Below are 20,728 nucleotides of genomic sequence, written 5' to 3'. Positions count from 1 at the left end.
GGTTGGTCCGCTGACCTTCTCTATGATGCCTTGTTTTTCCAGAGCCTCCAGCTCCTCTTCGACCTTTTGCCTCAGATGGAATGCAATTCGCCTGTGCCTCAGCGCCACCGGTTGGACAGATGGATCAATATGTAACGACACCTCCTTCCCTTTCAGGCACCCGATCCCTTTGAACACTTCCCCAAACTCCTCCATGATGGTATCCAGCTCCTCCTCTAGGACTGCCATGGCAAACGATATCAGTCTCAGCTCTTCGGCCGATTGTCCGCTCAGCAGCATCCCGCTGCCTTCTTCTGTGACATAGACGGTGGTGCCGATTTTCCTCTCCCCGTGTTGCAGTTCCGTCTTAAAACACCCAACGAGAGGGATGGGCGTCTTCTGGCCGTATGCAAATACTCGGATCTTTGCTTCTCGCAGCGGGGGTTTGGTGCGTAGCTGGTGATCGACATTGGCGGCCATCAGCTCAATGGACGCCCCTGTATCGATGGTCGCTTTAATTTCATGTTGGTGGATTAAGATGCGACATTTTGGAAGCCTGCGCTTCTTCCTTTGTGGCTGGCTAATCGCGAACACGTAGTGGACTGGGTACTCTTCGGTGTCATCGTCCATGTCTTCGCTATCTGCCTCCTCCCGCACCGCATGTGCAGTTTCTTTCTTGACTCTGGTGGACCTGCACACCGCTGCGAAGTGGTTCATCCATCCGCATGCGCTGCATTTTTTCCCTCTTGCCGGGCAGTCTTGCATGCGGTGGGGCTGGCCTCCGCAGTACCCGCATTCTTTCTTTTTCGTGTCCGGTTGTCTTTTCCCTCCGGCAAGTCTCACCTTGGGCCGTACCACATTCACCTTTTCCGCCACCAGAACCTGTTCCGTCTTAACGGGGCGATGCAGGGCTGCTTCCATGTGCGAGGCCCTCGCTTGCGACAGCTCCTTTGACCGTCCTAGTGTGAGGATGTCCGCCAGGGGCTTGCCGTCTTCCTGGAGGATGGTGACCCGGAGCTTGGATGAATAACACCCGTGTATGATCTGTCCTCGGATCTCCTCCTGCTCATCTCGGAACCCACACGTGCTGGCTAGCTCCTTCAGTCTGCCATGGAACGCATCCAGTGACTCTTCCACCTCCTGCTTGGCTTGACGAAAGATAAACCTTTCATAGTCTCTGTTCGCCATGGGTTCGAAATGGGCATTTATAGCATTCAGCAGCGTGAGGTAAGTCTTCGGCATCACCTCCACGATGGTCTTGTAGATGCGGTGGATGTCTTTGCCTCCCAGGTGGAGTAGCAATGCTCTGCGTCTTTCCCTCGATATGCCTGCCCCCTCAAAATAAATTTGTAGGCGGTCTGTCCAATCCCTCCAGCGTGGGGCAAGGGACGACAGCGCACCATCAACGACAAACGGCTCCAGGGCGGGAATCGACCCCATCTTGGCACGTGCTCAGCGTGCTGCGGAGACTGTCTGCTTCACTTCCCTTGGCGGACGCAGATGGGGACGACGCCCTACGCGCTTCTGGTGTGGCTCACCCTCGCCCCTCCACCATGCAGGGACACGTCACTCATGGATCCAGCTGCAGGGTCCTCGGAGCCTGGACACTCCAACAGGGCGTGGGCCTGCTCCGGGGCATTGGACAGGCATGTGCTGGTAAGCACCGAGGTCACTCTCAGCCACCAGGTGTTCGTTGGGCAAAGCTCCCAGGGGGCACATGGATGGGACTCTCACCTCTCGTCCCCCGTGCAGCACCAACCACCTCTGCAGGCCTAACGGGGAAGAGCACTGACCTCTGGCCACCAGCATGGGACAGACATTCAGCCCTTCAGGGACATGGGCACCTTCAGCAGGGTCCAAAACACTCCCTCGTCGCCAGTGTAGCGTTTGACTTTATGCTGATTAGCATATCAGCGCGCTTGCGCTAAATAACCACAGGAGCCGGTGATTTGCGTATCACACGCGGCTCCGACTGACTCGCCGAGGCCACGCCTCTTTATTTTATATACGCGCGCGTCTCGCGTCAGCGCTAGCGCACCCCGGCAGCGCGGAAGGCTAGAACGCCTCGCCGCGCGCCGGACATTACACTCCACACGGGCGGACCACCTGCTCTATTGCATTCATTGGGCCGTTGGCCGAAGTACCTCAGACCAGACCTGACATCTTGTTTCTTCCTTTTCTGGACTGATAGGGAAAGACTGGCGGGCTTTGAACAGAGAAAACTCCCAGGGTGTCCTGGCCCTTCGTTTTTTGTTTTACAAAAACAAACTCCTGCTTTTGGAGTTCGCTTTTGTAAAACAAAATGTAGCTGGACATCTGCAGGAAACATGGCAGCCACTCAAGAAACTCACCACGCCTTGAAGGGGTCGCCATGGCAACGGCTCATCTTAAGATCTAGAAATGTCCGTCAGGCAAGAGCTCGCTAAAACGTGTGCGGGGCCGGACACCACCAGTACATGCCTCTGCTGCCCCTGGTGCCCCGGCGGAACGCAGTCCATCCTACAAAACCCTAAATGGCCCTCGCAGTGTTCGGATCACTTTTTACCTCTATGTAACTCAATTAAACATTCCTCCTAGCAAATAGAAACTTTGTTTAATAAATAAATAAAAATAATAATCAACGCACAGCCCTTTCATGTGTTTGATAACAGCAACAGAAGCTTACGTGTGCCGTTGTGAATATCCACGAGGTCGCTGCTTTTAAACAAAATAAAACATCAGATTGCACAGTTTTAAACATTTCTCTGGATGGAAACAACGAGCATATATCTGATTATTAACTTGTTAAAGGATATATAACGTGTTTTCCCTCCTTCTGGGGTTTTCAGCAGCACAAACAACAAGACAAGCCCGATGAAGCGTGGCGCGCACGCTTGGCGGGGGTAGCGCATTCCAGGCGGGGGAGCGGACCCTTTGAAGTAGGATGCCAAACGGATTGCATGGCGGCACGATGCACGTGATTGTGCGTGTGCTTGCCATGCAATCCGCTTTTGGGAGCACTTTTGGGAGCCCCTTTACTAGAGTCGCGCTGAGCGATCGCTTACGCGATAGCCAGCGAGACCTAAAAACTGCAAACATCCGTTTTCTTCGCCTCAAGGAGCCATTCAGAACTATGGTAAAGAAGTGCTTACACCAATAGGAATTCTTCACCAAGCCTCTATTCTAGATACCTTAACATAATCAGAGATTTAAGGGAGGGGTGAGCTATAAGGTACACTTGCTTGAATCTACTTCATGAAACTAATTGTTTTGGAGACTTAAAATTGGAGACTTAAAAGTGATGCCAGCTTTGGAAATGGAGGGAGAGAGGTTATTATAGAGGTTAAAAGCTCTGTAGTGATATTATAGAGAAAATTCAAGCTGTGAAAACAGTGACAGCCTTGAGAGAAACCTTTGTAAAGAGGACATTTGCAGAATGATAAAAACAAACATGCATACAAAAATAAGTCTACACAAATCTGATAACAAACAGATAACGAGCTATATATTATATTGGGTCTACCTGTTTGACATTGTATCCCGTCTTTGCACTGGTCTCAATAAACATCACACTCAGCTCTTTGGCTCTCTGTTCACCTTCCTCCGTGGTGATTTGCCTGGACAGATAGTGCACAGTCATGGGGGAAGGGGTGGCGCAAACAGGCACACAAAAACACCACAATAGAGAGAAAGACAGAGATAGAAAAGGCAGGAGTTAGATTTGCATGACAAACAAGAACAAGGGATTTTAGGCTGAGGGAAGGAGAGAATGTCCCAGGTTAAAAACAGTTGATGTACAACAGGCCAGCTCCTTTAGGCCTCAGAGCGAGAGAGAGAAAAACCTATCAACACTTTAGTGGAGTTCCATAGGACACATTCACACTGTACGGAGCACTTTGTTAACTGTGATATTAAAACTTGAATGAACTGTGATTCAAAAAGATAATATATTACACTGCTCACAGCTGGAGAAAGTAGGTTTAATGCATTCAGCAGGTACTGATTTACCGGTTAAGGGCCTTCCTTCCGACCAGGATGCATCAGTCTCCCCTTTGTCCCATTTAAATAATTATTTTACTCACCTGCTGTAGTCATATGAAAATAAGTTACTTACCTGTAGCTACAGTTATCCAGTATTGCTATCTTTCATAGATTCACATGCCTGAATCATTCCCCGTCGTCGAGGTGGGAGTCCCACGGTATAATAATTAAGCAGCATTCAAATAATGCCATAGGCTATAATGGCCCTGAGTCATGCTAATATAGCCTATGTCCTTTTTTAAAAAAAAAAAAAAAGGACCAAATGTTGGCTTCAGCCAAGCAGCTGTTAGCACCCTCTAGACCCTTCCCAGCAGAGGCAGTTTCCCTCAGATTTTCCCAGCACAAGTGAGAAGTGATTGTCCTGATATATAAACAGAAACCGCCTCTACGGGGAGGTGGGTGGGTGCATGTGAATCTATGAAAGATACCAATACTGGATAACTGTAGTTACAGGTAAGTAACTTATTTTCTTATCCAGTATTGGGGTATCTTTCATAGCAATCAGTGACATCCTATCTTTCAGTTGCAGATGGTGGGAGACTTTAACATGTTTTGAATATATATATATATATATATATATATATATATATATATATATATATATATGCAACTCCTTGAACTCCTCGAACCTCCGCTACAAACACGCAGCAGCAGCGGCGAACAGAGTAAACGGACCCCAATTGCTGGCAGGAAGATTTTATTTCTGCTCCTCTGCTAAGTGACGCGTTTCGAGCACAGCCGTGCCCTTGATCACACACAGGTAACAGTTTGCCAAAGCCTTTTAAACATGCAGGGTGAATTCACTTCCTGTGTCAGGTGATCATAGACACAGGAAAAAGACTTGCAAAGAAAGACAGATTCGGTACATTTCAATATACACTCGCCATAAAATGCCTAAATGCATCACACAATTACTAGATGATGTATGCAATATATCTGTATAAATACAAATAAGATTAAAACAGCATCATCGTAAAATATATATCACTTGGTTCACTTCGTGAAATTCAAAGTGAAAAAAATAATGTAAATACATATATAAATATATTTACAACAACAACACTGGTAATGGATAAAAGAATGTAACACGATATAAAAACTGTTAATAAATAGGATAAAATATCACTAATAAAACAGAAAAAATAGTGCCACATAATCCAGTAATGACCCAGCGAAGGTGATACATAACAGCCTGAATGCTAATGAATGATATGAATATGGCTTGAGTGTGGTTGTTACATGTCTTAATGCATAGTCTGAGGTAGAAATAAATATAAAGTGCCACAATTATGTGCAAAAGCATGATCTGATTTTTCCTTTAGAAAGTTTATTTTCATCTCTATTGAAAAAAGGAAAATCTACAATAAATACAACCCTTGAAAATTCCCTAAAAGATCCTGAAAGAATCTAAAAAATCTAAAAAAAACACAAATGTGCAAAAGCAGCTGGAGTTCTGTAATAGTGCTGATAAAAAAGACAAAATAGAGCCCGTTAAAAAACCCTTCAAGATATTGTAGAGGAGTGAGGGCTGGAAAAGCAGAGGTGTGACTAAAATACCTATAAAAATCTACCAAAACCCGTAAAAAAATCCATGAGAATTCATAAAAGCTTGTAAAACTATTTATAAAAGCTCATAATCAATCTACAAAGTAATGGGTCCAAGGAGAAGTCAACACAGTCTCGGGGGGGATTCGTCAAGCGGGGGCCGAGAAAAAAGGGGGTCCCAAAACGCGTTTTCCCCATGCATTTTCCCATAGGACCTTTAGTCGAAGGTACAGCCCGAACGGCTGAACAGAATTACTTGAAATTTGGCAAAGAGGTAGTCCTCAGGTCAGGGATGTGCCTTTTGCATATATGGAGTCAATCTGTTCGGTAGTTTCTGAGAAAATAGCAGTTAAAGCACATAAATATCTATAGCCGCGCACCGTGTGCGCACCCGAACGTGCGCGAGCGTAATTCTGATTGGTGGTTACATGTCAGTCAACGTTCGAATCAGTCGAAATCAGGAAGTGTCGGCCGCCATTTTGTTTGTTTTCAGTGCGAGAGTGGAAAAGAAAGGTGGCAAACGTGAAAAGGGGGCAGGGTAGAGAGTTCCTGACCCCCTAGCCTTTGTCAGTGGGTCCCTGAAGGCAGAAAAAAACATGTAATTTTTTTTTTTTTTAAACGCGGGGTGCGCGCACCGTGAAAAACCATTTAAAAAAAAAATTAATACGTAGTTTATTGTAAAATAAATATAAAAAAATAATAATAATACATACATAACTTAGCATTTAAAAAAACGTACAAATTCACTGAAAAAACCATAGGTTTCATACACGTTATAGTTAGGTGGATATTTCACTCGTAAAAAACCAATGAAATTCCCCCGTTATAGTTAGTTCAGATAACTATAACTCGCGCGACCGCCACTCTGTCACAAGGATGATGTCATCAGTGATGTCAAGAGTGATGCCACTGACCATGTCATGAGTGATGTAATATTGTGACGTCATGAGCAGAGGATTGCGGGCGCGCGAGTTATAGTTATCTGAACTAACTATAACGGGGGAATTTCATTGGTTTTTTACAAGTGAAATATCCACCTAACTATAACATGTGTGAAACCTATGGTTTTTTAAGTGAATATATATATATATATATATATATATATATATATATATATATATATATATATATATATATATATATATATATTTAGTTGCCCCGAGCCGCAGAACATCAACACACCTAGTCGCCCAAGGAGAAGGAGCCACACACGAAGAGGTGAGCCGAAGGAGCCCCGCTGCCATAACCTGGCGGATCTGAAGCTCTCTTAAACACGGGCACTGTGAGGAATGAGGAGGCTATTATTGTTGGGGGCACAAGGACATCGGGAGCAGTGTGCCTTCCCACTTACCCACTGGGGATTTATTGATGGAACTTTTTACAGCGGCATCCATTTGTTGATATTAGGTGCACTACGAGGACCAGCAGGCTTCACTGCCGGCGCCCATTGGGGCGGGATCTGGACGACATTTAATCACGAGTTGCACATCAAGGCTGCTGTCTCTTTGCCGAAAGCCTGTGATCAAGGACTTACCTGTCCGAAACACGTCGAGCTGGCAATTTGTATTCAAGTTGGGGGGGGCATACTGCCTCTGATTTTGCCCAGGAATAAACGGCTCAACTCTTCATGTGTGGCTCCTTCTCCTTGGGCGACTTGGTGTGTTGATATATATATTTTTTGCAACCACCATAAAAACAAAATAATCTTTCCAAGGGTTAGAGAGAGGCTTAACTTAATGGAAAAAAATGGCGAAGTACTGCCTGGCCCACTGCCGCATCTGCATCTTGTGCGGATTCCAGACAATAGTGCTGCATGAAGGTATGAGTGGTACTCCAGGTTGCAGCATGACAGATCTTCTCTAACGTAACAGCTGCAAAGAAGGCCGCAGAAGTTGCAACCGCTCTGGTACAGTGAGCCTTTGCTATCCTTTTCAAATTCTTGTTGGCTTTGATATGACAGAATTGGATTGCAGCCGATATCCATCTTGCGATAGTGGCTTTTGTTATTGCAGTCCCTTCTCTGCCTTGGCCATAAGCAACAAGTAATTGATCAGTTTTTCGAATGTCCTTAACTCTCTGAAGATAGAATCTGAGACGGAGTATAACTGACTCATTGAGGTGGAACTGAGAAGGCACTTTAGGGATAAACGTGGGCTTAGTCCTTAGTATCAAACAATTAAAAAGGGTTTACTAATAGTGAAAGCCTGGATTTTGCTTATCCTCCTGGCTGAGGTGAGGGCCAGAAGAAGGGCGACTTTCTATGCAAGATATTTCTATTCAGCTTTATGAATGGGTTTAAATGGTCTTTTCATGAGTTGAGCAAGAACCACATTTAAGTTCCATTTGGGTGGGGGTGATCGCACTAGTGGGAAAGCACGGAACAGACCCTTTATAAATTGTTTGAGAAGGCTTGAGGCATAAAGAGAAGGGCCACTGGAAGCTCTTCTATAGTGAGAGATGGAAGCCAGATGCACCTTAACCGGAGAGAAGGCTAAACCTGATTTTGCCAAACAAAGAAGATATGGCAAAATCTATTGCGGGGATATTTGAAATGGATGCAGGTCATTTCGTTGGCAAAAGACACAGAATCTCTTCAATTTAAGTTTGTATGTCTTGTTGGTGCCTTCTGCTCTAGATTTTGAGAGAATAGCTCTACACTGAGAAATGCCGATGTCTTTAAATTCCAAGAATTCAGGAGCCAGGCGTGTAAATGCAGAGGCTCCGGATTCAGATGGTGCACTTGACCATTGCAAACACAATTAGATGATGGACGGAGCGCTGAAACTTTTCAGACACTCACCCCCAGTCACAGATCTGGGTTGAATCCATCATCATTCTTTAGCTTACTTAGCCACCTCAGTTCAGATCCAGCTATATGCAAATCAGTCTTGACCCTATGCCTCATGGGAACAGTCCAGCCCGAACTGCCAAGCCAGGTCTTCCCTGAACCGGAAACAAGCACCCCGAGACCGGTTTCTGAGTAACACCCTTCATCAGCCAGGCTAGCTTGAATCCAGTGGCAAAGTTAGCAAGGGACCCACGTCTGGGCATACCATGCAAACTTCGGGCGAGCAAAGCAAACACAAGGAGATGATGGACAGAGTGCTGAACCTTTTCAGGCACTTGACCATTGTCCCTGGACAAAAGAGGAGGAAGCAGCTGCAGACAAATAGGTCTTGTTTCTGAGAAGTGAAGAAGTTCCGGAAACCAATGTTGCCTGGGCCACCTGGGTGCGGTGAGAATCAGGAGACATCCTTTCAGCTTCATTATGGTCAGTACTCTGGGGATCAATGTGATGGGGGTAAAAGCGTAGGCATATATCCCTGACCATCGCATCGAAAGGGCATTGCCCCGAGACCCCAGGAGGGGGTACCTGCTGGCAAAGGACTGGCATTTGGTGTTGATGTTCGTGGCAAACAAGTCCAGAGCTAGTTTCCCCCATAGTGCAAATACTCTTTTCAACTGGACTCGATTTGAGTTTCCATTTGTGGCAATTGTCTGTAGCTCTGCTGACAGCATCGGACAACGTGTTGTGTAGACCTGAAACATGCTTGGCTTTGAAAGAGATCCTGTGCTTTATTGCCCAGCTCCACAGTTCCTGCGCTTCTAGAGAAAGCGTGAGAGATTTTGCTCCTCCCTGTTTGTTTATGTAAAACATACTGGCCGTGTTGTCTGTACGGACCAGTACGGAGGCGCCTGCTATCCTCAGCAGGAAAGCCTGTAAGGAGAGGAATATGGCCTTTAACCCCAGGCTGTTGATATGACCTTGTTTTTGAGAATTGGACCAAGTCGATCGCTGAAGAGCACACCCCTAGCAGTGACTTGTATTTCCTTACCGAAACAGACTTGTTTCTTGATATGGCCGTAGCCAAAAGACATAGTCGGGTTTGACGTTCTTCCGACAAGAATGCTTTGCATTGGATTGCGTCCAATCTGGCTCCCAGGAATGGTAATATTTGATTGGGAATGAAAGAGGACGTTGTGATGTTGATTAAAGATGACTTTGTGATGTTGACTGTCAACCCTAGTTTGCTGAACAGTTGTAAAAAAGCGTTGATGGTTCTGGGCACTTGCTTTGCCGCAGAAGCCTTTAAAAGCCAGTCATCCAAGTATGGGAATACTTGATGGCTTTGAGAACGTACAACTGCCGCTACAGGTGCCAGGCATTTCGTAAACATCCTGGGTGCTGATTTGAGGTGGAAAGGGAGAACCCTGAATTGGAAGTGGTTACCAGCCAATACAACTCTGAGGAATTGTTTATGTTTCCGATGAATGGAGATGTGGAAATATGCGTCTTCCAAGTCGAGGGAGGTTATGAAATCTCCTTTGTTGAGACGCTGTAAGATCTCGGTCAAAGTTACCATCCTGAAAGTTTGTTTCCTTAGGAACTTGTTTAACTTTCTGAGATCCAAAATTGGTCTCCATTCCCCTGACTTTTTCATAATCAAGAAGTAACAGAAGTAGAAACCTTGCCCTCTTTGCAGAGCTGGAACTTTCTCTATGGCTCCTTTTGCGAGCATAATCTTCGTTTCCTTCTGCAATAAGTGAAGACGAGGGGAAGGGTTTCCCCAGGGTGGTGTAGTTGGAGTTTTACATACTCCAGTATGTGACCAAAGGCGATCAAATCCAATACCCAACGGTCCGATATTCTACTTTCCTATTGCTGGAGGAAACTGGATATCTGTGCACCCATGGGAGAGGAAGGTGAGGGGGAAGCTGGTACCCGGGTAAAATCACAAGTTTTCTTCCATTGTCCTTGCCTTGGGTCGATGTTCTCTTTCAGCCCCCTTGGCGAGAGAAACCAACCGTAGCCTGTGACGGTAGGCAGCAGGTTGATAGGATTGCCTATATTGTGTCTGGTAGGGCTGGTATTGTTGCGCTCCTTGGTAGTTTCCTCTGTAAGTGGAAAAACCACGTCCTTTTGCCCCTCTGAACGGTATCTTTCTGTATTGGAGGGAACCTAAGGATTTAGCAGTATCTGTGTCCTTTTTGATGGAAAGAAGCGCCTCATCAATATGTTTGCCGAATAAGGCATCCCCATCAAATGCCATTTCCAGAACTTTAGACTGGACCTCTGGTCTAAATGTGGTTGCCTTTAACCACCCCTGGCGTCTTAATACAGCCGCTCCTGCCAGTTGGCAGAACCCCGTGTTGGCTAGGTCCATAGTGCAATCGATTGTTTCCGAGGCTGCCCGTTATCCTTCTATGAGGATCTTTCTGGAATAAGGTCTACTAACTAAGCCATATCAGACCACATTTGTCTGTAAAAGTCCGATGATAGCCAAAGCGCCTGCTGCCTTAATAGTAGTAGCAGAAATGGCGGAGAATCGCTTTCTCATAAGGTCAAGCTTACGCCTTCCTTTGTCCGGAGGAGTGGAGATCGGGGTGGGCGGGTTCTTAGATCTCCTTTGTGCTGCTTGTGAAATAACAGAATCTGGTTTCGGATGGCCAGTCAGACAAGAAGGGGAATTTTCTGGGGCTCTGTACTTTTTCTCTATGCGAGAGAGCACTGGTGGCATTGTGCGGGGTCATCATTATCTTTACAACCTCTGGCCATAGTCAATAATTGGAATTGTGCGCATCGACTTTCTAGCTTCCTCTTTAAAGTCATACAGGAAGCAGCCTGTATGCTTAATTTCCATGGGGAGATGGAATCTATTAGAAGCCCTCTCCATTAAGTTGTGGAAACCCCCTATGTCTTTTGGGGGGGAATCCGCAGGATGGTGGGACGGAGGGCAAGGAGTAGGAATAATGTAGTCCTCCTCCCAGGGATCGGCAGCTGGATCTGGGATTTCGCCTTCTTCTCGCTCTTTGTCTGATGAGGAAGGGTTTATTGGATCAGCCTTTCGTGGTACTGTAGATGTTGCTGATGAACTGGGTTTGTCATGGATCTGCGTTTGCACCGGAAATTCCTTGGGAACGTTTTGAGATGGAAATCTTTGCCTGTAATCTGATAGCATAGCTTGAAGATCTTGAATTAAGGTTGGCCGCAGATGAGCCATCTCTCTAGGACGATGAGATGTGTTGATAATAACGCGGTGGTGCCAGAAATGTAGTCCTCTTCAAAACCCTGGCACTTCACGTGCAGCTCAGAAGGGCTGTGTGCTGATCCGGACATACCATCATCCTATTCTTCATCCTCATCAGATTCTCAAAAGGTCCAAAAGGTGCGATGGAGCTAACAGAGATTTTACTATAAGCCAACATTTCAGGATGAAAATATTTCTTCGTCACCCTAATCATCGTCGACGGGCTTCTGGTTAGAGCAGCTGAAAATCCTGTCGTCGACGATGTTGTTGTCGACGGAATCATCGTCAACTGTATCGTTGTTGACTGTAGTGTCATCGATGGTCTCGTCGATATTGTCGTTGACGAAACTGCCACCGACGGTGCTGTCGTCAGCGACAGAAGTGGCATCGACGGTGTGGACGTCGACGGATTCTTCTAAGGCTTCATCACTGAAATTCTCACCGACTGCGTCAACGGTGCAGACATCAGTGATGACTGCGTCGACGATATCATAGTCGATGGTATGGGTTCGGAGATGGCCATGATCGTGTGTGATGTCGACGGGGCCGACGTCGTAAAACAGTGTAATTTGCCATCGTCGATGACCCAGTGGATGTCGTCGACGGTGCCGTCGTCAATGGGGATTTTTCAATCCTGCTCTTTCCAGGATCAGATGAAGATGCTCTGTGGTGCTTCTTTTCTTTCCTCAAAGGGGTAGAGGAAAGAGAAAACGAAGGCTCAGAGGAGACTTTAGAATGCTTCTCCTTTCTTGAGCTCTTGCTTTCTGGAGAGGGTTTAAGGTGTTTCTGACCCTCTCCAGAGCCTTTCTCCTCAGACCTTGCTCTTTTTTGAGGTCTAGGGGAACCCTCACTGTCCTCCTACTTGCGGTGCTTAGTGGACTGCAACCACAGAAGCAACCTCCCTTCTCTGTATCTTAAGGTCTTAGAAGATAAAGTGTGACAGATTTTGCACTGTTTTTCCTCATGGGTTGGATAGAGGCAGTAGATGCAGTTCTTGTGAGGGTCATCAACATGAACTCTTTTCTTGCAACAGGTCTTGCAGGGCCTAAAAAGGCCTTTCTTAACAGACATGATGAGTAGAAATGTTTTGAAGAAAAAACTTGAAAGGTTAGAAAAAACTGAGTAGAACTCAGGGAGACTCCCTTCACACACGACGTGCTGTGAAAATCTGAGGAAAACTGCCTCTGCTGGGAAGGTTCTAGAGGGTACGAACAGCTGATTGGCTGCATTCAACATTTAAAAAAAAAAGAGATAGATAGGCTATATTAGCATTGCTCAGGACCATTATAGCCTATGGAATTATTTGAATACTGCTTAATTATTATACCGTGGGACTCCCAACTCGACGACGGGGAATGATTCAGGCAATACTGGATAATTTTATTTTTACACATGGTGTTGGACATGGAGAGAAATTACAGTTCTATATCATTTTAGAAACTTTTGGTATTATTAAAAGCAATAAGATACCAGTTGTACGGTGGTAGTCTCGTGCTGTCCTTCTATGTGTCGAATGACTGTAGGCAAAACATCCGATTAAGAGGTGGTCAATGGCATTTTAATTTCTAGCAGCCGTAACAACACGTTTTCGGAGGTCCAGAGCAAAGACACTGTGGCCAGCAGAGTGGTGTCCAGGGCAGAACCAAAGCTACCTTCTGATATTGTGGAGAAGAACAAGCAAAAAGAAGCCCAGCACGTAGCCTCGCCTTTAACAATCAACACTGAGATCCTGGACATGCTCTGTGACCTGGATGGGCACACGATTGGTGGCAGAGGACTACTGTCCATACCCTAGGTGTAGCGAATGAAGGGGAGGCAACTTGCCATGTTTCAGAGAAACTCATCAGTGAGGACAGATTTTGTTTTATCTGTGTCACAGGGGTTGGGGCCTACTGGTGTACTTGGGTATCACTATTTGTATGTCCCTAACATTGCGCTACAGAAACAGCATGGGGGGACCCAGTATTGCTGGGAACCTGGGTGATAAACTGGTATACATATCCAATGGTTCCCTCGGATTAACCATGCAAGAACCACTTTGCTTGTACAAACACTAAGCAGAGGTAACGATTTGTATTTCATTCTTGAGCTCCTCCAGAAAACTGCAAGGAGATGATCTATCATAATCATATTACATTTTGTTTTCATCAATAAACAGTGATAGAAAATGTTTGAGTGGGAACTCCATGTGATGACGCAGTGCTAGTGATTAGCGACAGGGCTGTTAAAGGTCCCCAGCTGAAATGTGACAAAGAAAACGGTTGGTTGTGAATACAATGATACACAAACTACAATATTCAGTTTTGGTATGAAATATAGTACATTAAGAGTCCAACCAATAAGTTATGATAGACTATCAAATTTCAACCATAAAGATTAAAAACAAATAAATGACATCATCCTCAAAGTAGATAACCATTGAGTCAGAGCACTGTATAGTGAATAGACATACGCATCAGTCCGTGGTTCATTAGAATCCTCCAGTTTCATAAGTGATCGTAACGGTCTCACAACTGGAACAGATGCAACTCTTCCACAGTTTATTGATGAAAATCAAATATAATAACTGACTGCAGTATATCATCGCCTTGAAATGTTTTAGATGGGCTCAGGAGTGGAATACTTGATTAAATCTTTACGCCTCCTTAGCTTTTCACACAAAGTACTCCTTACATTGGTAAGGGAACCATTGTATATGTATACCAAAACCGTGTGCTGGCATCCTGTGTATGTTGAATTTATATGTGTGTGTAGTGCATGTAACACAATTGGGGCAAGACCCTCCGTATGGATCAGTGGACCCTCCTCGGATTTGATATCAAACAAAAAATAATTAAAATAAAATAACGGTCTTGTTGTTGATTATATCTTGCAGCCAAACACTCCTTTCTCAGAACAGTGGCTGGCCAACACCCTCCTCCCCACACATGGTCGAAGACCATGTGCAGCAGTGTTTGCATGCCTGTGGCAAGGCCAAAGGCCAACTCCATGGCCACGGCTGAAATCCAGCACAGTGGGGACTGGCACCGTGCAGAAACCACGCGGCCAACGCCTGCTGCGCATGGTTGAAGGCCATATGCAGCAGGGGCTGCATGCCTGTGGTGGGATGGCAGTAGGGAGGAAGGGCCAGCGAAGGCCTGAGCAGTGAGGGCTGGCTGCCTGTGACGGTTGGAGCAGAGGCGCATGATCAGAGGCCAGGCCTGACCCTGCGGACAACCGCCAGTGCGCACAATCAAAGACTGTCAACAAGACGGACTAAACACTATAGGGGTGGATGCAGGACGGTCAGGTCCTCTGCTGACCTCTGCTGCGCATGGCGGAAGGCCTACAATGGTTACCTGTGGGGGGTTGGGTCATTTAAGGGTTGGTCGTAGACCAACACTCACTCTGCATGGTGAACACCAGTGCACAGCAACAGTTGCACACCTGTGGCAGAATGGGTGCAGGGCAGGCCCTCTACCCAACTCCACTGTGAATGGTCGATGGTATGAGCAGTGATGATTGGTTATCTGGGGAGGGTTGGACACAGGGCTTGACCATACAGGGAACTCTTGGATATAGAATATAATTATAAAAAAAAGGTTAAAGTGAAGATATAGTTGTCTTTGTTCTAACACCTTAACACATTCATCATGGTGATTCATCTAAAAACAACTGTTCAAACCATAACTTGCACACTAAATGCACAATATTAAAACTAATAAATATTTATACTAATATAAAACACCTAAAAGTGAAACGGAATGAAAAATTAAACAATACATAGCTAAGCAAGTTAGTAATACTATATTCATAGTCCTCTCTGTCACAGTGGTTACAGTAATTTGCAATTGCATCTGTGTAATTAAGGATGATGTGCCAGATTTGCAGATTTTCTTGTGTAAGGAGAGAAAGTTTCAAAGTGAGTCCTGCCCTTTTGTCTGCTCCAGATTACTTCTTCAGTTGGGCTGATGACAGTGAGGTGCAGAAACCTCACACCCTACTGTACCTCTGATGCAGAGATCCAGGTTGTTGGCAGCCCCAGCGCTACCTGCTGGGGAAGCATTACTCACTCTACACACAAGCTGTTTGTGGAGAGTAATCTGGGAAGGACACATGAAATAAGAACCTCCCCACAGTGGTTCTGCTTTAGCATCTTGAGAAAGGGGATCCACATCCCCTGTACAGAAGCTGTGTATAAACGTGGCACCCAAACCAACACACGTTTTTTCCAGTTTAAACTCCTTTATGACCAGGAAAATAGTGTACTGTACAGACTACTCAAAGGACAGGTGTGAAAACCAGGGCAGTGTGTGTCTGAGCCAGTCTCTCAACAGGTGAGGAGACATCATCCAAAGCTCACACTTTCTGCTGGAGGTGTTGTGGATCTACCTGAAGCATCTGGCATCCTGCCTGCAATCTGGGAGAAGGAAGGAGTCTGCCAGACCCAACAGAAGGAGAGCCTGTCAAGGAGAAGAGAGGATCAGTGTGTCTCTTGTGGCTGAGGGGCATCCAGAAACAGCTGACGGCACAAGAGCGAGCTATAAGGAACCCATGTGTTGAGTCCCCCTGGTCTCTCACTCTAGATCCAGGCGGGAAACGCAGCTGTCAAATCGATGTAGGCCTGGTAGGGGGCTGTGACCACCGTGATTGTCATAGGTCCAAATGAGGTTCCAATCAGCACCGCAACTGCTTTGACCATTGTAGGCCCGGTCCACAATTGACATCCGCCCAGGTGGGGCTGAATCACTGCAAACAGACTACAGTGGCTGGGTGTGCACCTGTGCCAGCTCCGCACTCACACTTCAGAGGCTGTGCAGATGGATGGCGACCAGCACCTGGGTTGGCACAAGGTCTAGCAACCTTGCTACGCAATGCGGGACCCACAGGAGACATGTGGGAGGGCCGCCAGAACCATAAGAGACAAACGAGGACTCAACTGTGTCCATCCAATACACCAAAGAGGTGAGAATTGAGCAGAGAGTGCATAAATGGCTGTATCTATGCTTCATTTAAGATATGACCTCATTTCCCAGAAAAGGGGGGGGGGGGGGTGATTAGAGGGACAATTTGGAGGGTAGAGGGGAGGTATGAGGATTTGAGGAATTAGAGAAGGGATCAGAGAGGGTGTATTGCCTCAACAAGAATTACACCCAGGGCCATTGACTTGTAACTCAAACTAGATTGTAAAGGTTAGTTCAACTGTCGGTTTAAAAATGCTTTCTTTTTTGGACTAGACTTTGGAGTTATTCTGTCTGTTGGTTGATTGTTGAGTGTAGAGTAAAAGCAAGATTTTATATCCTGCCTAAAATTCACAAAGGCAAAACACCACCAACAGGTAGACCAATTGTGTCCGGGATCGGTTCACTGCTTGAACCTTTGTCACAGTTTTGCAATTGGTTTCTTAAACCAATTGTCCAAAAATCGAAATCATATTTACGTGACACAAAAGATGTCCTATGTCATCTACGAGATCTTGAGATAAGTAACACTGAAGACATATTCATTACTATGGATATTGAGGCGCTTTACACCAGTATTCCGCAGAGACGTACCCTGGCAGTAATCGAACAGATTCTGTTGAATATGGAATGGATCTACACCACCCCGATACCTTTCATTTTAGAGTGTGCAGAAATTGCCTTAACTGAGAACTTCTTTGATTTCGAAGGTACCATTTACCACCAGATCTCCGGTGCCTCCATGGGAAGCACATTTGCGCCGAGCATGGCATGTTTGTATGTACACCAATTTGAAGAGGATTTTATCTTCAACCAGAATAACCCCTATGCAGCACAACTTAAGACCTAGAAACGCTACATAGATGATATTCTTATCATCTGGCGGGGCACAATGGAAGAAGCTACTTTATTTACACAATGGATTAATTCCAAGGATGAACATCTGAAATTTACACACTCCATTGGTAGTAATCAAGCCATCTTTTTGGATCTGGTCATCTCTATGAGTCCAGATGGGATTCACACCAAAGTACATAACAAACCCACTGACAAAAACAGCTTATTGCTGTATGAGAGCTTCCACCCTAAGGCACTACGACAGAACCTTCCAGTAGGCCAGTTCCTCCGGATACGAAGGAACTGTTCTGATATAAGCACTTTCAAAGCACAAGCGAATCAACTGGAGAGGAAACTTCTGGATCGGAACTATCCGTTGACCATGGTAAAGAAAGCGAAAAGGAGGGCCAGGAATAACCATCGAGAAAGCCTCTTGGAAACCACCAATAAAGAAAAAAGTAATAGGATAGTCTGTGTGACTACCTATACTCCTGTATCAAATCGGATCCAAAATATCATCAGAAAGAAATGGTCTATTTTGAATAGCGTCAACCAACAGTGGGAAACCCCACTCTTTGCATTTAAGCGCAGCAGAAGCCTACGTGATGATCTGGTCCAGGCACAAATATACCAGAATGAAACCACAGACCAAGGAACACTCTGGGGCCGGTCAAAACCATACAGACATTTCCCATGTGGCAGTTGCGTAGCATGCCCCCAGACATACACAACCAAAGAAGTTGACATTGGGACAGGAAATCCCTGGAGGCTAAAGAATTTTAGCAACTGCAACACTGAGGGGGTAGTTTACCTTCTGACATGCCCATGTAACCTTAGATATGTGGGTATGACCACTAGAAAAATAAAAACCAGAGTTAATGAACACCGCAGCACTATCCGGTGTGGTAGATCCAACACCAAGCTGACTAAACACTTCCTTGAGGCAAACCACAAAGACACTGACATAAGATGGGTGGTTCTGGAGGTTATGCAAAAAAGAAAAACGGACGTAAGCCAAGCCCTCTTCCTAAGGGAACAACGTTGGGTGTTCCGCTTACGCACGTGGGACGTTGGTTTAAATGATGAAATCCCTTGGCTCCAAGTGGGAAGGCAGTAACCTGAATAGGAACCATGGGGACAAAGACTAAAGGGGATTTTCAATCCACCCGCTTAAACCCAGCTGGGAACAAGGTACACTATATGTATTTCCTTCACTGAACTGGTAATTTTACGTAAGGTCCGCATACCCCTAAAAGAATTTTTACATTCCTAGATCAGGGCTTCTTACGCTTTACCTATACGTGAACTATCAGTTTAATTATGGGACTGCTATACACCTAACATCGAGATACATTGTCTCTTTGTGTATATATTCAATGTGTAATATAATATATAGAGGAACTCCTCTTCTACTATGCATCGGATATTTTGTACATTATTATTCTCTCCTTGACATGCGAGGTGGTCAGCGTGTTCTACGAGGGTTGCTTTGACTCAATTTGCCTGTCTTCCGATCCCTCTACTCAGTGGGACGGAATCTTCCGGTTTTGGCCCCTCCCACGTGTTAGCATCACAGAAGGGTGTTTCCACCGCGCAGATAACACCGGCGCCGCTCTCTTTTTAGACGCGGCTTCAGCTGGCACGCACACCAGATACAACAGTCCTGCCCATTGGGAGCAACGCACAAATAAGTTGTACGGTATCTTGATATTGCTAGCGTTACTTTGTTGTCATTGAACATTGGTTCCCATGGGACCCGCAATGACGTACCACCCGGAAGTCAGGTTCAGTCAGGCAACACAAGTGCTGGGCGCATTTGGGACACCGGATTCCACACAGAGGTTCCGTGACAACGGTGTAAACAGACCCCTCCCGGCACTTTACCAATTAAGGGCGCTATTTAACAACATTCCCCACCCATACTCACTCGTCACCGGGGAGGAGTACAGTACACAGCTAGGTGATCCTGCGGAGAACGCACCTTGACGAAGTAAGATGATGGGCTATGAATGAATGGATGTTGGATGCTTGCATAGTAGGATGCAGTTCACGTCAGTATGTCTCTTCTTTTTTTGCTTATTTCGGCTCAATCATGCTGCCTAAACTGGTCTTTATATGCTTACCTCTTCAGAGTTTGACTACAGGGGTTCTCTTTTACTTCCCCTCCCATGGAGTACATAGGGTTAAGGCTGTAGGTAAGAAGTGGGAAGTAATTTCCCCCCTTTGTTTTATTCACTTGTGTATTCACGTATGTCAGTCACGTGTTATACACTTGCACCACGCGCACTTAAATTTGTGAGTAGTGGCTTTTGTTTGTTTTTTCATGAATGACCCCCATACCTAACGGTTGCTGAGTATGTGTTGTTTATTTTTCTTTCTTGCAGGGTACTTTTGACCCAAACAAACAGCAGAGAGCGACTATAGTCACTCCGCCGCTGGTTTCCTCTAACCACAGTGTTGGTAAGAGTGGAGCCCTGTATTTGTTTAAGAACTAAGGTCCTGATGAATGCCGAGTACCTCTGTTGACATAAGGCAGAAACATGTCGACCCAATTTCAGACCCAATTTCATACGGCGAGGGGGTAATAACTCTCCCAATTTCGCCGTGCACCTGTTTTTATATACCATATAGTTTCCTAGATCATTAAAAAGGAAATGAGGTTACTATAATGGCTTTTAACTTCACTCATTTATTTTGGGCCCCACTTAGGTAGAAGTGCATCCCTGTCGTCAGGTGTATGCCCACCCTCTATCAAACCGAGTTTTTAGAGGGCGAGGACTGGCCAGTGATGAAGCATGACACCAGGTGGTGTGTGAGGCCAGTCCGTAACTTTTTGTGAGATGTCCACACTCACATTCACATAACACTACTCAGTACTTTTTAGGTCATTCCAATAGGAGCGGCCCCATTTGTTTGTAACTAGAGTAAAAGCACCACACTACTTCCTTGAGAAGCCTGGGACTGCTTGCCCTTCCTCCCTTGAGAGCCAAGTACGGAAGGGGTTGTACTTGACCCACTTTGCAGACCCACATTAGGATGGACGGATGGGCATCAATGGCAAGCCATCTCAACCCGCATAGTAAAGGCCCAGTATCTGAAAATCGGTGCAAAGCAGGGTCAGTTCCAGTTCCAAGTTTCTGGAACAGAACAATAAGTTTGTGCCGGCACAGTATGACAGAAGCAAAGGTGGTGGGAGTAGATTTTGACATCATGTCCTTAGATCAGTTAAGGCATCTGAGTATAGAAAGGGTTGGAGGGGTTCCAGCAACAAGGACAGGGAGGGTCCTTGTTATTCTTTTTATAAAAGACCAGTTAGAGAAACTGGGCGTTAGGAAAGAAACTGATGAACTTTGGGGAGGGTACCACCTTAGCAACCCA

At 45.7% G+C, this 20,728-nt stretch overlaps 1 protein-coding gene across 2 annotated transcripts in view; it reads right to left on the bottom strand.

The window, feature by feature from the left end:
- Positions 1-20,728, bottom strand: part of RAB41 (RAB41, member RAS oncogene family) — a 586,928-nt gene that overhangs the window by 117,922 nt on the left and 448,278 nt on the right. For both annotated transcript variants that reach the window (XM_085608359.1, XM_085608360.1), the window contains exon 6: positions 3,482-3,575. In XM_085608359.1, coding sequence (XP_085464485.1) covers positions 3,482-3,575 — 94 coding nt within the window. The remainder of the gene's footprint in view (positions 1-3,481; positions 3,576-20,728) is intronic.

The sequence above is a fragment of the Triturus cristatus genome, chromosome 5_2 (assembly GCF_964204655.1).
Source record: "Triturus cristatus chromosome 5_2, aTriCri1.1, whole genome shotgun sequence".
NCBI lineage: Eukaryota > Metazoa > Chordata > Amphibia > Caudata > Salamandridae > Triturus > Triturus cristatus.
Note: the sequence above shows the minus strand (reverse complement) of the source record. Positions and strands in the feature narration are given on the sequence as shown.